A 20,559-nucleotide genomic window follows, 5' to 3' on the forward strand; every position below is an offset into this window, starting at 1 on the left:
CGCTCCGACGAGTTCCTGATTGGTGCTTTTGCATGCGTGAGGGGGAAGCCAGAACACAAAAACCGCCCGGAACTCGGCGCAACATCCGAGTTGACAAGCTTGTACTGTACGAGCAGTGCGATTGTTATCTAAATGTTGTGTTGTATCGAACAGAGAAGGTCCTGGCTTAGGAATCTCTGGCACTTGACACCGAATGTCAAAACCGGTCCAGAGTTTGCTCCGGTTGCATCAAATGGCCGTGCGGCTGATGGGATTCGTAGAAAATAAATGGTTTCTTCATGTGGAGGGACAGACGTGAAAAGGAGGCGAATTCTCGTAATTTAAATAGGGGAGAGAACTCATCAAAATTCCGAACGTGATTTCAAATGGAAGTCGTGGTTTTCCTCCGAACGGACACCGCTTCATCATTTTCCCCACTCGTGCCAGGACTCGGGCGGCACCTTACGAGCCACGTTCCAGGGAACGTTGAGCGTGCACACGGGCTCAGCGGTGGTGAGGGAATCGACCTCTAACCCTCACTCAGCTGCCCGGGATGGAGCGTCACAGTCCGTGCATCGAGCGCGACCCACGCCACCGCGACCCCCCGTGGCGATCGCGACCACCGCTGTGCCTGTGCTGACAACCCCGGACCAGCCACCGACATTCCACCGACATTCTGCGTCGCTACAGCAGAGACAACGGCGTCTCCTCCACTCTCGTAATCAGGAGCTCCACTGCTCCTTATGCACCGCAGTAGGGCGCCGCCTTGCCGAGGTGCCGAGGTGTTAACAACCTCGACTGGTATGGAGGAGGAAGAGGTGGGTTCAATCCCGACCCTGACGCCTGCTGTATATTTGCAGTTTGCGTGTCTCTCTCTCTCTCTCCGTGGTTGTGTGGAATTTTTTACAGGTCCTCCAGTTTTTCCCACCACATTTGGAAATATGCGTTTGGAGTATTTGGCTGCAATAAATTTCTACGCTTCGGAAAAAGAGCTACATAGCTCAGTGGGCCTTACGCACGCCTGAAATGGCGAAATCAGCTTGTGTGCAGGTGCTAGGTGGAGTATTATTATTGAATCTCGCAAAGTTGTGGGGAGACGACAGTGGCCTGGGGATGTCCTCATGAAGCAGTGGATTGACTGCGGCTGAGGATGACAAGGGGCACCATGGTGGTGAGATGCTAACTACCTCGCCTGGTAGGCAGGAGGTCGTGGGTTCCATCCCGACCCTGACGCCTGCTGTATATTTGGAGTTTGCATGTACTCCCTGTGAATTTTTCTCCGGGTCCTCCAGTTTTTACCTCTAAATTTAGAAACGTGCGTTTAGAGTATATGGCTGCTATAAAATTCCACGTTATAAGCCACTTCGTTGAGCTATCATTTGTGGCCAGGTCACTTCTGAAAAAGAGCTATACAGTAGTGTTCAGGCCATGTAAATAATAATCTGGCCAAATTTGTGTTGTGAGACCCTCCACCACTCGACAAATTGAACAGTTGCGCGGTGTACGAGTGTTTGACAACGCGACAATTGTTATCGTCTCACAGCGAAGAAGAATTCTCACAACGCCACGAATCGAGCACATTCAGGAGAGAACCCAGGAGGTCAAGGGCACCGTTGACATTTATTTTCCATTTTTCCACCTGTGCCACGTGCCGAGCCGCCCCTAATCCAGCCACATTTATTTTGTTGGACCCGGCCGAGGACTCGAGAGACCAGGACGAGTCCCGTAAGCAAGAGTGACTGCTCACCTGCAGCTGCGCGTAGTTGCAGTCGCTGCCGGCGCTCGGCGCCACAGCGGGCACCACGGTTGGCGCCACGCACGTGAGCGGCGGCACCTCCCTGCGGCGCGGCGAGGCGGGCCCCGCGTCCACCCGGGCCCGCGGCTCGGCCGCCGCGAGCCCCAGGGTGCGGTGCACGGCGTCCAGCACGGCACGCGCCGTCTCCGCGATCCGCTCCTCCCCGGCGGCACCGCCGCCGGAGTCGGCGTCGCCCGCGCGTGGGCGGCCGTGCGAGGCCCTCGCCGCCAGCATGACGCGACCGGCTCGCTCGAGCGACACGCACGAGTCGTCCAGGCCCCGGAGCAGAGCCCGCAGCTCCGCGGCACCGGTGCCGCCGCCGCCGCCGCCGCAGGCCCCGCGAGCGAAGTCGACGAACTCCCGCAGGCAGCTGGCGGCCATGCGCACCGCGTCGGGGGAACCCGCCATCTCGCCGCCTGCCAGCGGTGTCACGGCGCTCTCCACGGACTCGCAGAGACGCGAGAGCGCGCCCAGCGGACCCTCGGCGGAGTGGGGATAGGGGGGCGACGACGAGGACGACGACGAGGAGGATGACGAGGATGAGGAGGTGGCTGCCGGGGATGAGGAAGACGAGCCGAGGCCAGAGTCGCGGCCTGAACTTGCGGTGATCGTGGGGCTGGCGGTGGTGCCGATCGCGCTGGCGGCGGTGGTGGTGGCGACCGGGAGAGAGAGCCGAGAGATTTCCGTGCAGGGGAAGCGGTCGCGTGCCGGGCCGTCTCTGCTCACCTGCGACATGGTCAGAGGGGCAGACCGTCATCGCGGTGGCCGCAGATGGCGATGCCGCCGCACGTGGTCATCGCTTCCTTCTCCTTCCCTCTGGAACATTTCACAACTGTGGCCAAGTGATGCAATGTCACCAGACCTCAAAACATGGCGTTAATGCAACCCTGGCGACGGTGATGGGTTAGGGAGGCCTTCAACCAGCAGTGGATGGATCGTGGCTGATGATGATGAAGGTTAGCAGTACGGTCCTTAATTTTAGAGCCTACAAAGAGTTTTTTTCTGTATTAAAAAAAGCAAGTCTCCGTGACAAAACACACAAGATAAACATTAGGCACACAAAACCCGCAGCCGATAGTTAAACATCAACACTGGGAGACGTCGAATGTCGCGGATAAAAGCACTGGAAACATCTTTCAGACACGCGTTCCTTCCTTCACTCACTCGCACCGTGCTTTATAAAGGAATCGCTTTGCATTCCTTTATAAATGGCCCCAACTTTAAATCCACAACAATGCCTCCCCCCCCACATTCCTTGTCCTGTCCCAACACCACCCCAGCCATCGCAGCGACGTACCACGCGGGCGTGCCGCTGTAGACGGAGCGTCGCTGGCGTGCCCGCTGTGGTTGTACCCGCGCCACCGGCGCTCGCGAGCTAAAGAAACATTTGGCTTGCATGTTGTACGCAAGTTGAACTTCTTTCGCACCGTACGTATCCAACGCATGTTAAAATCGGAGGTGCGGGATCCTTGACAATAACGCTGCAGCACAGAGTCCGTACAGCTGAGCAAGTGTGCCAGGCTGTGTCTTAGCAAGAAAAGCAATTGTGTTATAATAATAATAATTAATTGTGTTACAACAATTATTATGCCGCTCGTTTACCCAGGAAAGCCCCACCGGGTCTCCAGACTCTTTGTGGGGAGGGTCCTGCCAAGCTGAGGGGGGAGTGGGGGTGGGGGCGACGTTACTGTGGCTCAATCGAGTACATTTGCAGGAAATTGTCCAGCATTGGGATGTGGGGTTGAGCCAACAGCGGTCACACCGGGACGTGGCTGGTTTTTGCTTTTGGAGGAACAAACCGGAGGAACCGGAGGAGACCCACGCAGCAGCAGCAGCATCTTCATCGTGATCGTACCTGGGGCGGGATGTCGTACACGTAGCCCGCAGCCGCCCTGCCGCCACCGCCGTGCCCGTTCTCGAAGCCGCCCGTGCCGGGGCACCGTCGCCCGGCCCTGGGGCTGTCGTAGAGCCCGCCGGAGAGGAGCGGCACGGAGGCGGCGGCGGCGCACGTCCCCCCCGCGGCCACGCGCGCCGCCCCGTCGGGCCAGCGGCTCGGCACGGGGACGTCGTAGTCGGCGTCCGGCTGGCAGCAGCAGCCGCCGGCGCCGCCGTGGGTCCGTGCCGTCGCCGCCGCCATCATCGCCGCCACGGCCGCGGCGGGCTTGGGGACGTCGTACTCGGCGCGGTCGCCGCACGCCGCCGTCCTCGCGGACTTGGGCACGTCGTAGTCCTGGGACGGAGGGAGCGGGGGGAGAGGGACGGAGTGAGCGGGGGGAGAGGGACGGAGTGAGCGGGGGGAGAGGGACGGAGTGAGCGGGGGGAGAGGGACGGAGGGAGCGGGGGGAGAGGGACGGAGTGAGTGGGGGGAGAGGGACGGAGGGAGCGGGGGGAGAGGGACGGAGTGAGTGGGGGGAGAGGGACGGAGGGAGCGGGGGGAGAGGGACGGAGTGAGTGGGGGGAGAGGGACGGAGGGAGCGGGGGGAGAGGGACCTCGGTACTGCTGCTCAGAGAGGCCGCGGGATTGCAGCCAACCTGCGGTCGGATACTGCACGGCCGAGGCACAAGCGAGTGTGCAGAGTGAGTGTGAGGGAGTGTGTGCAGAGTGAGTGTGAGTGAGTGTGAGTGAGTGTGAGTGAGTGTGAGTGTGAGGGAGTGTGAGCGAGTTTGAGGAGTGAGTGTGTGTGTGCGAGAAGAGTGAGTGTGAGGGAGTGTGTGCAGAGTGAGTGTGAGTGTGCGCGAGTGTGAGCGAGTGTGCGGTGCGGGTGCGTGCTGATGCCTTCCACTCACACTCTCGGCAGGGCAGTGGTGCGTCCAGTGCAGCGCTGACGAGGGGACATCGTACATGCGTGACGAGGCGAGGCTCTGCGCTCGCACGGCGCCCGGGGGCACCTCATAGTGCGAGTGCTGTAGAGGGGAGACAGAGACATCACCATCACCGCCATCACCGCCATCACCACCATCACCATCGCCGCCATCACCGCCTCCGTTAACATTAACAGCACCACTGAATCCACTTGTCATCATCATTGCCACCAGCACCACCACTAGACGACCACGTAAACACTCATTAACTGGCCGATGACACTTTAATAGAGGACCGCAGAGCTTGGGCAATTATTTGTTGGCCGCACCGGCTCCTCACCGCGTCGCGGTTGCCGTTCCCGCTTGTCCGGGGTTCCTCCCCCCGGCGTGCCCCGAGTCGTCATCTCTCGCTCGCTCTCTCGCTCTCTCTCCGTGCGCGTTACCAGTTATTATTATTATTACTACCGACCCGGCCGGATCGTTGTGCATGACCTCTGTGCGGACACGTCGCCCCGAAAGCTACTTTGGCGTTTGGCGTCCGCGGTGCGGGGGGGGGGGGCCCCCTCGCTCTCTCCCGCCGACCCAACCGGCGCGGTGGGGCGGCACGCTCGTCCGCAGCCAACAACAGCGGCGGACGACGACGCCCGGACGCCGAGTTCGCATCGCGGCTCGCACCGTCGCTTCCGCGGCTCCCCCGTCGGTCGAGCGACATCGTCCCCCGGCACACGGCGTACCTTCCCGGCGAGGCGAGCGAAGCCGGCGCCGTCATTCCACGCGGCGGGCGTCCCCGGGCCGGCGTCGCCATGCGGCCGCGGGCTCGGGGAGTTACCCCGGGCCCCGAGGCCCGAGCCCCGGACCGGCGCGGGGCCGGCGCCGAGACAACCGCACGGCGAGCGTGGCGAGCGCGACGGCGACGACGACGTGCGGGGCGCCGCGATGGCGGCAGACGCGGGGAAGCTCGGGCCGGGCGGGGACGAGCCGCCGCAGGACGGGGCCAGCAGGGCGAGGCGGTTGGCCGGCACGAGTCCCCGGTGGCCGTGCAGCGAGCAGAGCCACCAGCCGGGCAGGGCGGCGCCGTCGCGCGCCACCACCTCCAGCACGTCGCCCTTGCGGAAGTGCAGCTCGTCGGGAGACTCCGCCTCGTTGTCGTAGAGCGCGCACGCCAACACGCGCTGCCGGGGGGCGGGGCCACGGTCATCATCAGCACCATCAGCAGCACCATCATCATCAGCACCATCAGCAGCACCATCATCATGTTATTCAAGATCAGTGGGAACGCCGTCATTGTTTTTACTTCAATCGTCATCATCATGACACTGCTGCAAAGTTCTCTGCCAAGTGCACTTGGCTGCAGCTCCCTCCTGTGCCCCCCCCCCGCCTCCTGTGCCCCCCCCCCCCCGTCTCCATGGGACTACAAAACCCCGCTCGCAATCCCCGCTCAGTGGTGCTGCGGCGAGCCGGGCCTCTGCGTCCGGGAGTTTCTGTAGCCCCCCCCCCTCCCTATGTCGCGATTGGTGCTCTGTAATGGAGTAAAAGAAAAAAACTTTAAAAAAATTATTAAAAGATTCTGTGACGTAATTCGCAAGAGGAGGCCGTTCGTTGCGTGCCGACGTCTTGGTTCCAAAATGTTTTTTTATAAAATGACTCGCGGGGCACTCAGTTGGCCCGTGTGTGGAATTCACTGCCCGCCTCTCTCAGGGCCCTAAGGAATCACGACACTCCGAGAGGCTTTCCTGGCGAAACAAGCACGCTAGTAGTAGTAGTGGTGGCTATAGTTAGTAATTGTTAGTAATAGTTAACAACAATCTCACTCGAACCTCTCGACTCCTCCATGGTTGTTATACTGAGTACAGTAACCCCCCCCCCCGCCCCCGCCGTGACACCCCAGCGATGCTGTGCGAGAGTCTATTCACCGCTGCTCGTAACGACTACGGGAAAGACGAAACATCGGAGAACACAACACAAACATCATCATCGAAGGCATCACAACAAGCAATGGGAGCTATGAAAGCAGCAACAAAGGAAGTCGATGATTGAGTGAATCACCGAGGCATACGGCCATCAACGTGCGATAAGAGAGCGATCATACAACCAGTGGTGGAACTCAACACACGTCTACGGAGCCAAACAATTCAAGGCCCTGAGAAAGAGAGCCAAAGTGAAAAGCACATCTCTGTTATCTCATCACGCGAGAGGCAAAAGGGCAAATCACTTGGCACAGGCGACGCCACTTCTCACTGTGATGTTAGACGGGCATCGTAGGGTGTTGGACGGCTTCCGCGAGTGCTCGCTCCTCCTGCCCGCAACGGTGAACCGGGATGTGGGTGGGCGACTCGGGAGGAATCCTGACCACAACACGGTGCCGGCACGGCCGAGTTACCCCGGGTTCGCACCGGGATCGCGGCCGAGTTACCCCGGGTTCGCGCCGGGGTCACGGCCGAGTTACCCCAGGTTCGCGCCGGGATCGCGGCCGAGTTACCCCGGGTTCGCGCCGGGATCGCGGCCGAGTTACCCCAGGTTTGCGATGGGGTCACGGCCGAGACCCGCGCTGACGCGAGCCGATACTCCCCTCCCAGCCCCAGAGCCGGTGGGGTCATTCGTCCGCTCGTCATGCTTAGCGAGGGACCGTTGTGTCAAACGTGCGACCTCTTGTGACAGCATTCCAAAAAACTGCTCTTGATGCCGTACACCGGCGTCTCCAGTGATTTGTTTGATCCACGGATCACGGGGGGGGGGGGGGGGGCGACCATGGGGCGGCGCTATTCCGTTGAGGGTCGCAGTTCCACTTCTAACCTCGACCGCCAACTCAAGTGCGCAAAGTGCTGGAGTTTGCGCATCAAGACAGCGTGACGTGTCCACAAAATGACAGCCGTCTCCCTCGAGCTCTCGATCGCTCGCAGACCCGTCGCAGATGCAACGGTGACATTTCTGGCGAAGTCGAACCATCGCATGCCAAGAAGGCGCCTTTGGGCATTGTCGATGGCTGCACAGAAACTATCGCCACATTGGAGTCGGGTTTTCACTTGCTTCGGAAAATTTCCATCTCTGAGAAGACGGAGATTACGAATTTCGAGGCTCGACTGCCAAGTGACGCACACGTCAACTGACAGATAACCTGGGCTCGTTTACAATCGTAAACGCGTACTTTTCAGCTCACGATGCTGCTTTAATTCTAATTCTAGTTTGGCGTCGGTCTGACGGAAGGTTGGTGCAAGTGCGGACGGCGGGAAATCGAAGCGAGCTCAGAAGTAGTTCTGTGACGTCATCTTTCACCGCTGAGTGCGAGGAGTTCTGGATGGAAATCCATATTCTTGTAACATCACACACCAACAGCACAACCAGGGTAGAATTTTTTCCAAATAAGATTAATTTTTTAGATTTTTTATATTCTAAATATTCACATGGTGCTCTGAGATCTAAAGGGTGCCTTATAAATTATATATTTTAGTCGAACAAATTTAGATTAGGTCGCAGGTTTCCGTTGTAAGGAGTTGTGTCGCTATTCCTCACGGCCACTCGCGTGCGACAGCGAGGGCCCCCACGCGTTCACCACGACAAGAGGGCCCCCACGCGTTCACCACGACAAGAGGTCCCCCACGCGTTCACCACGACAAGAGGTCCCCCACGCGTTCACCACGACAAGAGGGCCCCCACGCGTTCACCACGACAAGAGGGCCCCCACGCGTTCACCACGACAAGAGGGCCCCCACGCGTTCACCACGACAAGAGGGCCCCCACGCGTTCACCACGACAAGAGGGCCCCCACGCGTTCACCACGACAAGAGGGCCCCCACGCGTTCACCACGACAAGAGGCCCCCCCCGCTTGCCAGAATGTCATTTCCCTGAATGGACGCACGAGCCAAGCGCGTGCACGCGCGCCAGAGGGCTCTGTGTATACATGCTGCTGCTCATGCTGCTCAATGCACGCATTCCAGATCGGTTTGAATCCGCACTTTTTTTTCGACACGGGCCACGCCGACCCAGCAACTATTTTACGGAGCGTTGTCTCGGTATGCCCCAGATTGGCTCGTGCCACAACATCCGGACACACCTTAAAAAGGAAACTGGACCAGTGTATAACAACGATAATAACGGAGTCGATTTCGTGTTCGCCCCGTTCCTGTAGCACAAGGCTGTCACGAACGAAGGCGCTGTGCGTCAAGGATACGGTCGGCCGTAGTTTTACAGGAGGGGGGGACGATGTTACTATGTCCCCGTGCGTAATACCAATGGAGGAATTTGTAGGCCATCAATCACATTTGGAAACTTTGGACCATGCCTCCTTAATCCTGGAAGCCCGCGTGTCCTACTGTTCCATGTAGCATCTTGGAGACGCGATGGCATTTAGACTCTATTCGAAACCAAAATTGTAAGGGGTCATTGTGCGACATTCATAAAGTGTCTAAACGCAACCGCATCTCTCAGGAAGAGGTACAAGCGCGGAGGACACGTGCATCGATGCAGTTCGGGGACGAGAACATTCGAATGTCTTTTTAGGCGAGGAAAAAAAGCATGGAAAAGTTTCGTGCTGGGCAGAGGGGGGAAACGACGGTGGTCGAGTTGCCCAACTTGGCGGAGAGAGAGAAAGTGACCGAGAGGCGTTCGGAAAGAATGCCGCTCGGATTGCTGGGCAGCGGTAATGGGAACTCGACAGCCCACGCTGCACCAAGCGGATTAAGTGGCCCACGCGCCACTGCCAACTCGCCCGGCTACCCAAACGTTAAACTTTCAAGCCTGCAGACACCGGCGCCGCCATCACGTCGCGTTACGGCTAAAAATGAGCGATGCCGGTTGGGGACCCGAGAACCCGGGAGCGTTGCCGGGACAACCGGGGAAGAGGGGGGGGGGGCCGGTCGCGGCCGTGAACCATTCCTGCTGCCCGACGTCGCTCGGCCTCCCCTGGCCGCCCCCACCCCCCACGGCGGCCCAGCCCGGCCTGGCCTGGCCCAGGCCGCAACACCCGACCCAGCATGCAGCAGCCTAAGTGGCTTTAGACTAAACTATGTGGCCGCACAGCTTAAGAAGAATAACAACAACTATGAGGCATTCATCCACTGCCGGATGAATGCCTCCCCCAAGCCACGGCCACTTCTCGTGATCCTGCGCTGTAACAATCCACCCAGCGCCTGAACCGATTTCATCGCTCCATCTCCACGGTAGATGACACTCCGTGGGTGCCGCTATGGCGAGATGTTAACTACCTCGCCTGATATGCAGGAGGTCGTGGGTTCGATCCCGACCCGGACACCTGCTGTCTATTTGGAGTTACCGTGTTCTCCCTGTGGTCACGTGGATTTTTCTCCGGGTCCTCCGACATTTCCCTCGACATTTAGAATCAATGGGCGTTTAGAGTATTTGGCTGCTATAAGTTCCACGTGATAAGCCACTTTCCTTGGAGCTATCGTTTGTGGTGGTCAGGTGGCTTCTGAAAATCAGAGCTATTTACCGTAGTTCATTGGGCCTTACCTGGTAAAATACAAAAAGAGTTTAGTTTAGTCACCAACCTTGACCAATCAGTCCCGTTGTCCCGGCGCGGCACTTCAACCGATGCCCGACTTTCTAACAATCCCCCCTCCCCGACCTTCTCTATCCGCCCAGCAAGTATGGACGGGGAGGTTCACCACAGTGAGTCGATTGGCGGGTGGGGTAAAGAGTGGGTACCCCCACCTCTTCCAATGCATCCTAACGCGAGGTCAAGGGCAGGTTACCGCTGGTTAACAGCTTGCCGTGGCTGTGAATTGAACTCGGGATGTGGTACGTGCAGCACAGTGTGCTAACCACAGTGCCACAACTTGCCACGCTATAAACAGTAAACAAAGACAAAGATCCCCCATGCAGCCTGAACAGACTGTGGGAGCAAGTGCTGTTAGCGAGCACCTATGAATGGCTGGCACGGCACACGAGGGGGTGGGTGGCCAAAAACACGCCCGGCCGCCTTTGTCTCCCCAGTGGCGATATTTCCACACCGCACCAGGTACTCATTTGAGGCTGAGTCGACCTAGTAGATGCCCAGGACCGGTTCAGGAAATCGTCACCGGTGTTGGCCGTGAACGGGAATCGAACTTGGGTCGCCGGGTTCGTAGCGCAGTGCACTGACCGCTACGCCGCCGCTCCCCCCTATGTATGGAGTAAACACACACACACACTGGCACGCGCGTGTACACATTTGCAGCTGTCATTTAAACATAGCAGCGTGACAACCGTGCGGTTTTATCTGGCGAGAGAGAGAGAAGCATTGCAGATGCATTGCGGTTCCGGCGTTCCCCCTTTGCGCAGAATCTTCCCCCGGCCGTGGCTCTGGTTGCAGCCTCCACTCCCCCCTGGGCTGCAGCATGCCAAGTCCCCCCCAACCCAATGGCAGAGTGGCGGATTCTCCGATTCGGGGCTCGCAATCCGACGCAAATCATTCTCTCTCCCTCTTTTTTCTCTCTCTCCCCCCCTCGTTTGCACCCCCCCCCCTGCCTCGCACGTTCCGTCTCCTTCGTTCGTTCGGCTCGGCAAGCGATGAAAAAAAGGGGATTCCTTAGCACGGGGACGCTGCCAGGGTCTAACGGTCCGCGCCCGATGCACGCGCACGCAACGTTCAAAGGTTGATGGGAGGGGAAGAGACAACTTGGATGGAGACGGCCAAGCGGGAGGCTGCCCTATGGGCAGGCCGCAAGCCGCACGGTGGAGGCGACTTTAAAAGCAGACCTTGAGGCTTGGGCGTGAACGGTGCCACAGCCGATTAAGCTGGCAGCAGGAAGGAAGCGATGGCAAGGCATGGTGGCATCGGCTCTGGTGACCTCTTGATCTCGCATAGGAATGAGGTGACTGATGATGTATTCGTCCACCTTGATGGAAGACGCCAATTGTGGTTTTCCACGATCTGTTTGTGTCCAAATCATAATATATATTTATACTGGGCGGAATCCGATAAGCTATAGAGCTATTTTTCACAGATGCCCAGTAGGGGGCACGGGGTAAGAATCTTACATCAACAAACAGTATAAAAAACATGAAGTACAAAGTACAAGAAAGGTAAACAATTCACCCAAACACATACAACACTAATCCATCGCCATCTTACCAGACAAAGCCCACGGAGATATTACCTTATATTTCAGAAGCGACCTGGCCACAAATGATAGCTCAACAAAGTGGCCCATCAATTAGACATTTATAGCAGCAAAATCATCTGAATAATATCAATCTACGAATTCTAAAGGAGACGAGTGTAACGAGATTAGGAGGAATACTCGGGTTACACGAGATCACGTAAAACAATGCAGATGCAAGTAATTTGTCACACTTGAGAATTTGGCTTGCGATCTTGTGGCAAATGATGAGGAGTATATCACTGGATCCCAATCCGGTCTGCGCCGGATAGCACGCTGGGCCGGCGAGCACATCGCTCTAAATATTTACAGCAATGCAGTGGCAGATAAATTATTTAAACGCCACGACATTCAGCCCAGTTCTAAACAGTGCACTCTGTTGGAAAATATTTAGACGGGGCACGGAATGCAAATTCAGTAATTCACAATTGACGATGGAATGTGACGGCGATTCTAAACAAAACGTGCCGGCATTTTGTAAATGTGGTTTTGTTTTGGTAAATAAAAAAAATGAAAAATCGGGCCGCGAGTTTGCCGAGCGGCGCGCTCAGCCAGCGCCTGCGCAATCGGCGAGGCTGCCGAGTCGGCAACGGTTCCCCTCCGGAGAGATCCGTCGCTCTTGGGCGTGCAACGGCTAAGCGGCCCCTGTGATGAACAGCAATTCTCACGCTTTCAATGTCAAAATTGACCATCGAGACGTGAACGAATTTCCTGTACGCGTGCGTACAATTACGCGCCAATGTTAGGGTAACGGAAGGAACGAGATGAAACTAAACTATTAAACAATTTTTATTTTACCAGGCAAGGCCCACTGAGCTATGTTGCTATTGTTCAGAAGCGACCTGGCTATCACAAATGATAGCTCATCGAAGTGGCTTATCACGTGGAATGTACAGCAGCCAAATACTCGAAATGAATGTTTCTGAATGTGGAGGGAAAACCCAGAGGGGACCCAGAGAAAAATCCACACGAGCACGGGGAGAACATGCAAAGTCCAAATATACAGCAGGCGTCAGGGTCGGGATCGAACCCACGTTCTCTTGTATACCGTGGCGTCGTAATCTGTGGGGTTACACTGCCCATTCAGGCAAAAGCCCAGGATAACTGTAAGAATTGTCACGGGCAGAGTAGGACGTATGTACACCTTTCTGGGGGGGATGGATAAGAGAAACATCGCAGGCATAATCAAGTGTTCACTGGAAATATATTAGGTGTGCGTATAGAGGATATGCAACAAACTATTAGTGGCTGATGGTCAACAATAATCAAAGTGGCAGCCAAGGAATGGAAGGAGTCTGAGAGGACGTCCGCCGGTGAGATGGATCGATGAAATCGGCTCGTGTAGGGGCAGTTGCTGGATGGATCGTGGAAAGTGGCTTGGGTAGGCTTTCATCCAGCAGTGGATCGACCACGGCCAGCGAGGACGTTGACCGTTGAAGCGGATCTCACAGTCGTTGCCCCACGGCGGCGGGCCGTGTGCCGCTATGCCGCTCGCTCCAGACGGCCACTGGGCGCCAGCTGCGCTCACCATCGCGAATTCTCGAGGTCGGCGAGGCGGTCGACGCCGATTACCGGTAAATTTCTCACCCCGGATCGGGGGGACGGCCGTGCTCGCCACAGGCCCCGGGGCGTCGAGCCGGAACGTTCGGGCTACGAAAGCCCCCCCCTGCCCCCCCGCGTGAGTCTGCCCAGCTGCGAGCGAGACGGGCATGCTCGGCATGAGGGCCGATCGAGGTGGCAGGCAATGGCGAGAGGGCTATGGCAGCAGCAGCAGCCTTATGGCGAGAGTCGATTATGGAGCGGAGGGCAGTGAAGACGGAGTGGGAGGAGGCCGTGCCAACAGAGCGCCACGTCCGTCAATAACACTGCACTATCGATATATGGGGTGAGAATGAAGTATATTCGTCACTGGTGTGGGTCGTGAGCGGGAGCCTGAACTCGGCACGCCGCGCGAGCAGCAGACCACGGCCGCAGCTCGGAGCACTTTTCATTTTGATGTCTGCGCCGTCAGTCATGAAATTGGTTAATGGCCGCGAAATTTTCTGTGACCGCGAAAATGTTCATCGGGGGGTGTGGGGAAAGTGGGTGGGGGGGGGGTTGCTCTTTACCACAGCAACAACAATCCGTGTTAGCAGAGGGCGCCGTCTGTCACGACGTTCCGCGCGTCCGACCAAAGTCGCCGCGGCGTCATCTCTTCAGCGCAACCCGAGCCTCGCCGGCGTTGCGCCGAGTTGCCGCTTGCAGGCAACGCGCCCGACGCCTCGGAGCGCTCACGCACGCGCGTGCACCGCTTACTCGGCACCCCACGGGACACCTGCAGGCAGAGACCCTCCCGTGCGAGCCATCGCTGTCTCTCCGAAGCAGAGACCCCCCCCCCGCACGCGGTGTCCCTGCGGCACCGTGGCGAGCGTCTGTAGCGACGTTGCCACGGGCACGGAGATCTGTGCCCCAGATGGAGCGATGGAGCAGCGTCACGGCTGGACGAACACGAGCACACGGGCCGCCCTCCCTCCCGCTCTCCCTCCCGCTCTTCGCACGATGTTCTATCTGCTGCTGTGCAATGTCACCAAATGCGCTTGCAGTTCTGGCGAGATCAGCCGGATGTACAAAAATACCCCATTTGGGCAGCAGTGGGCAGCGCAGCAAAGCCTACTGTTGCGTGTATATCTATGCCCCCTTCCTCCCCCACATCTATGTTCGTCCCCAGCCTTCACGAACACTCACGGATCAGCGTGGTGAGGCATGGCCAAACGATCCCAACGGACCGCGCGGTGTGGACAGAACCTGATCCAGCGGTGGACTGAGCGTGTGCACGTTGGGCTAGCGGGGGAGGGGTGCTCGAATCTGAATTTCATAAGAAAAACGAATCGGGATATAAACCACGCGTCTCCGATTAGCACGGTTGGCAACGTACGGTACGAAAGAACTTTAACGTACGTACACACGGTGCAGAAACTAGGCCCCGTGGCGTCGGAGGAACGCCACGGGGGCCGCCGCGTGCGCAGAGCGGCACGGCGCACGAGCGCGGTTCTAAAGCGAGCTGCCGTGGGGGGCTTTCCTGCCGTGGGGGGCTTTCCTGCCGTGGGAGGCTTTCCTGCCGTGGGGAGCTTTCCTGCCGTGGGGAGCTTTCCTGCCGTGGGGAGCTTTCCTGCCGTGGGGAGCTTTCCTGCCGTGGGGGGCTTTCCTGCCGTGGGGGGCTTTCCTGCCGTGGGGAGCTTTCCTGCCGTGGGGAGCTTTCCTGCCGTGGGGAGCTTTCCTGCCGTGGGGAGCTTTCCTGCCGTGGGGAGCTTTCCTGCCGTGGGGAGCTTTCCTGCCGTGGGGAGCTTTCCTGCCGTGGGGGGCTTTCCTGCCGTGGGGGGCTTTCCTGCCGTGGGGAGCTTTCCTGCCGTGGGGGGCTTTCCTGCCGTGGGGGGCTTTCCTGCCGTGGGGAGCTTTCCTGCCGTGGGGGGCTTTCCTGCCGTGGGGGGCTTTCTTGCCGTGGGGGGCTTTCCTGCCGTGCGGTGCCACTGCCGTGCGTGCCGCGTGCGGTCCGTTTCCACCCAGGACACGCCGCTTGCTGTTTCATCTCGCCGTGAGCAGACAGAGAGGCATCATCCATTATTAAAAGAAACACAATTAGACAGCAGCTTTGAGGTGGGTCGATAAATCCGCACACACTCACAAGACAAAGACCCCCACCTTCCTTTCGCCTTAACAGATCTTTGGGGCGATTGCTGTTAAGCGAGCACCTATGAAGGGCTGGCTCGGCACACGAGGGGGTGGGTGGCCAGCACCACGCCCGGCCGCCCCCCGTCTCCTCTCGTGGCGATGTTTACACGAGTCACTCTCAAAATACATTCTCAGGTCGGTCACGTTCACTCGCATTAATTGTGATGGTGACCTAAGGCAAGAGGCCCACAATGCAGTCGTTTTTCTTCACGACGCATCGTGGCCGTGCGCTTTTGACGCGAGTCGTTGGATGTGGCCATGCTGCTGGACAACTCTCTTCAGGACGCGACCGCAGCGGATGGACTGCATGACCGAGGGGGTGGACTGTGACCGAGGGGGTGGACCAAGGGGGTCGACTGTTCGACTAAGTGGGCGATTGGTAGGCCATACACCCAGCTCAAGCAATGGGTGCAGTTGTTTTTTTAAATCACAGTCGCCGTGCGTGGCACCTAAAGGCCCTAAAACGCCAAGCAGCGAACAACAAACGGCACTCGTCAAGTAAAGTTTTTTTCTCTTTTACGGAGCAAGGTCATAAAGAGACGATGGGAGGTCCCACGGCGGGGCAGTGCGACGAGCGAAACGGAAAGAGAAGCGGTTGAACGTTGAGGCACTGGGTAGGAGGCGCGGCTTGTCCCGAGCGGTGAGCCAGAATGTTTAAGAACCGTGAGGTGGCCGCGGAGATGATGGCTCGGGACAGGAGGACTGAGTGGTGGAGAAGGAGGAGCGGGAAGGAAGTCCGCACACGAATGGGAAGAATGCCAGGAAGGAGATGGCAATGTTAGGGGCATAAACTACTCAACCTCACTGCCATTCATTTAGTCAACAGCCGACTGCCCATTGAAATTCATAACCTATTTAAACAAGAGCGAGATCCGAGACGTGAAATTCAGTACAAAAGGTTATTACCATTCTGTGACATTTGCAGGTAATTGTAAACGGTGTGCGGTGGAGGAGGAGGAGGAGATCGTATAGTTGGAAGCGAGGCTGTGAAGCTCGCTGGGGTCGAGGCGGCTCCCTCTCTCCCCGTGTCCCCGCGGCGTCGACGGGAGCCGAATGTCACCGCCGCCGCCGCCTCCGGCCGCCCACACACCCGCCGTGCGTGCCGATTTCCACCGCACTCGCCTCTCACTCTCGATTTCCTGGAATATCAGCAGCGGATCGCAGTGCCGTGACCACGATGCGATGGAATGTGCCGTGCGGCTCTGTCGTGTGTATTGAAAAAAAAATCCCTGCCCGCCACCAAAAATACTTTTTTTTATTACGTTTTACCGCGATGCGTCTGGGCCACCGCCGCAGAGTAGCGGTCGGCACGCCGGACTGGCGATCCAAATGACGCCGGTTCGATCTCCGGGCGCGGCAGTCGAAACAACAACAATGCAGAGGTCTCTTCGAGCCCTCCCACCGCCGCCACCGCCGCCGCCTCTGCCCCACCCAGCGGTGCGAATCGGTTTGGGGGGCCGCAGCTCGTCGACCGGCAGGTTGCGTGCGTGGTGGGGTGAGGCGCAAGGTGCTGCCACGCCTCTTCAAATAGATCTGGCCAGAATGGCGCTGGCAAGCAATTGCAGGGGCTGCGCCTTTACTTTGTCACCTCTGCAGAGTTACAGGTGGCAATGTACGCAAAGAACATTGCGGGTCCTGGGCTTGTTGTTTTACCGCGTGCTGTAATGGTATTTACGTTCACGACTTTTTTTGTCGCCAATTGTTTTCCCAGTCGGGACGGCTGCCGCTGTGTGGCTGGGTTTCGCAATCGGCCGCTACAGTTCAAATTCCAGTTGGGCGTTGGACAAAGTCATAAAATATATTAACCACTTTGTGGATCGTCCTCCACTGTTGCTGTTTGCAAAAACCGGACCATGCCATGGGAATGTGGAATTTCCTATCCCGGCTCAATGCCTCCAAAAACGAGAACGAGCCCAGCCCCCGCAATCTGAGGGGTCCCTGAGTAACGGTGGAAATTCCACATTCCCATGGCAGGGTCAGCGTAGCGAGTCCCACCTGGTGAGGGAACACTGCATGCTGGAAAGTGCCTCAGGGGTGGGCCTGTCATAGGAACGTGGAATATTCACCAAGGGATCAGGGCACACGTTAGAGACGAGCAAAATTGTATTGTTTAACCGATTAACATTTCTTATCTATGGGACCTTTATTCCCAGTCTCAAAAATTATGAAAACATTTGTTTAGGTTTTACCCTATCTGGCAATAAAACGGGAGGTGTTCAGATCTATTTTGGTGTTTGAACATCTTAACACCTCCTGTTTTATTGCCAGCAAGGGTAAAACCTACTCTCATTTCTTTTCATCATTTAACATTTCTTAACTTATTCTTGTTATTTTCTTTGAACCTATCTACGTGACTTTACCGAAAGACTATGAATTCCTGCAGCCACGAAAGCTTCAAGTCAAGATGTCTCAACGCTCGGCGAAGTCGGTGGAGTTCTCTGCCCTCGCGTTTGCTCACCGACGCGCCTCTCGCGACCAACAGCACTTGGGGAGTTCTGCCGACTCGGGGTGACATTTCCACGTGGAGTATGAACTTTGCACTTTGGACATAAACAAGCGTGGTTAATTTATTTTGCATTTCTCGTTGCTCTGCTTGCAACGTTGTTGGGGCCTCGTGGCATCACGAACACGGAGCCGCGCGGGGCCTGCTGCGACCTGCTCTCTCATTCGCCCTCCTCCGCTCGCTCGGCTCTGCTCGGATCGCTCGCCTCGACCCGCCTCGACCCATCTCCCGCGGTCGTCACAATGGCTCCTCCAACAAAACGCCGCTCAGATAAGAGAGCCACAAAGCCACCCGGTGACCTCGGTCAACATTTCGCTGAAGTATGTTTTTGTTCGTGGTTTATGCGGATTTTTTTTACTACATTATTCTTTTTAGAGGAGTAAAAGGAGAAGCAACAACCACTTGCGGGTGGACGGCGGTGGTGGCGTTCGTGACGAGCGAGGCGACCGGGCCCCCTTGAACTCCCAGCCCCCCCCCCTCGCTCTCGATGCTGGATGTCGCCCCGTGTCCGTCACGCCCTCCCTGCCAGTGGCGCGCGGGAGATCCACGAGATCCTCTCGGGAAGATTGCCTCGTTTGCGACTACACCAGCCGAGTTTGCCACGTGCTGGGATGTGCCGTCACGATGTCGTGAAGAAAATATTAAATATTGTTGCCGTCGTCTGTTATAGAACACGTTGAAGCAAATGAGGAAGAAAAAAAACTGAAAGAAAACGCGTGTCGCTTACAGCCAGGCAAGCGGACAGAGACCACGGCTAACACGACCGGCGAGTGGTATTTGAACCGGTCTTGGGCATCGCCCCCCTCTAAACTAACCCGCAATGACCAGCGGGGTGAAGTATGGTCAAAATGTCATGATCAACACTATCTAGGGAGACTTGCATCCAACAGCGGACTAACAAGGGGCTATACATTAAAACTAAACTATAAACGAAGTAATTTATTGTACCAGGTAAGGACCGCTGAGCTATGTAGCTCTTTTTCAGAAGCGACCTGCCCACAATTGATAGCTCAGTGAAGTGGCTTATCGTGTGGAAAGTTATAGCAGACAAATACTCTAAACGCGTGTTTCTAAATATGGAGGGAAAACCGGAGGACCCGGAGAAAAATCTACTCGACCATTTGGAGAGAGAGACGTGCAAACTCCAAAATACAGGCGTCAGGGTCAGGATTGAACCCACGACCTCCTGTATACCGGGCGAGGTAGTTAACATCTCACCACCGTGGCACCCCGACACTCGGGTTGGAGACAACAGGTCCCCACTGCCGTCAAGACTGCAATCGTCTCCGCTCGCCATTCTCGGCCATTCTCTAGCCACTGCTGCGTCAAGGCACGGAGTGACAGGGTCACATTCTTTGCTGCCCCAGACGTGCCAGTTCACACACACACACGAGCCGATACCGCGAAGTTGAGTTCACACACAAGGGGCTTTCATGTCGGTTTTGGCCCAGAGCCCGAGTTTCTGTGAAGTTGTAACTCGCGGGGGGGGGGTGTGGGGAGATGTGTGTTCAGAGTGCCACCTCACCCCACCCATCCGGCACGGAGCCTTTACTCATCCCGCTCGCTTGGCACAGGGCCCCGTAGTTGCCCCGTTAGCCGCCGCTGGGAGGTAACTCTCCGCTGGGAGGTAACTCTCCGGTGGCAGGCAACGTATCGGCGTCGAGCGCGAGCGCCCACGATCTCGCGGTTAACCCGGAGTGAGGCCACAGAGACTCCCTGCTCTGACGAGCAACAGCATCTCCGGTGGCAGTCACGGCCGGAAGTGGACACTCTACATGCCGATGGCAGCGGACAGACTTTGCACAGGAGGATTGCTGCCGACTTCGCACGAAGGGGCCCTCGCGTTATAGACCCCACGGCGGACCATTGGGTTGCTGTTTAAACACGAGGCCTTCTGGTTGGGATTCAAGCGACACAGCTTGGCGAGAGCTAAGAGCCTGCCGACAGGCAGTGCCGGGTTAAGCTAGTGCGGGGCCTGTAGCATATGTTATAAAGGGGCCCTAAGTAAAATAAAAAACATAAATATTAAAACACACATTTTTTACTTGCATAGTAAAGTAATTGTATTTTTTCATTTGCTATACAGCCAGATAATACGACAAATCGCTAACCTTAAACACCCAGTCGTTCATAAAAGTTGAAGGCAGTATAGTACTATAGTAATAGAGCAAGTGCAGAATCACTGAACCGGAATTTATAGCTTGAAAGCATTTATCGCGGGGCCCTTGAAAGTAGGGTCCTGTATAGCACACGTAGCTACTCGTGCTACGAGGATCATCCGGCACTGCCGACGGGTCGTGCGAGTGCGCTCGGTGATGAGGCAGTGTGGTCAGCCTCGAGCCAGCGAATAAAATCCCGGCCGAGCCGCCCGGTCGTTCGTGCGGGGATTCACCGGAGCGTGCCGCCTGGCTGCACGGCGGATATATCAGTGACCCCGGCGGCACCGCCATTCGCAAGAGTCGTCCCCGTTCGAGGGCCAGCGTCGCGGCCCAAATATCACGCAGTGGTCGAAACCTGCTCGGCAAGCTGACAAGCCAGTCCATTGAGAGAGCCTTCATTTTGTGGGCAAGGGAGTGGCAACGGTGCAGAGGAACGTGCCGAGGGGGGGGGGGGGGGGCGAGTGCTGGGTGGGTGCGCACGGAAGCACGCTCGTATGCAGCACAACCTTACATTT

General features: G+C 57.3%; 1 protein-coding gene across 1 annotated transcript in view; it reads right to left on the reverse strand.

Annotated features, from left to right (window-relative positions):
- LOC144946732 (uncharacterized) overlaps nt 1-20,559 on the reverse strand; it is a 37,390-nt gene that overhangs the window by 3,585 nt on the left and 13,246 nt on the right. The window contains exons 2-5 of the mRNA XM_078875863.1: nt 5,311-5,748; nt 4,562-4,678; nt 3,630-4,004; nt 1,619-2,500 (exon numbers count right to left, since the gene is read on the reverse strand). Of these exons, the coding sequence (XP_078731989.1) occupies nt 1,619-2,500; nt 3,630-4,004; nt 4,562-4,678; nt 5,311-5,748 (1,812 nt within the window). The remainder of the gene's footprint in view (nt 1-1,618; nt 2,501-3,629; nt 4,005-4,561; nt 4,679-5,310; nt 5,749-20,559) is intronic.

This window comes from Lampetra fluviatilis, chromosome 42, assembly GCF_964198595.1.
Source record: "Lampetra fluviatilis chromosome 42, kcLamFluv1.1, whole genome shotgun sequence".
In the NCBI taxonomy this organism is placed as follows: domain Eukaryota; kingdom Metazoa; phylum Chordata; class Hyperoartia; order Petromyzontiformes; family Petromyzontidae; genus Lampetra; species Lampetra fluviatilis.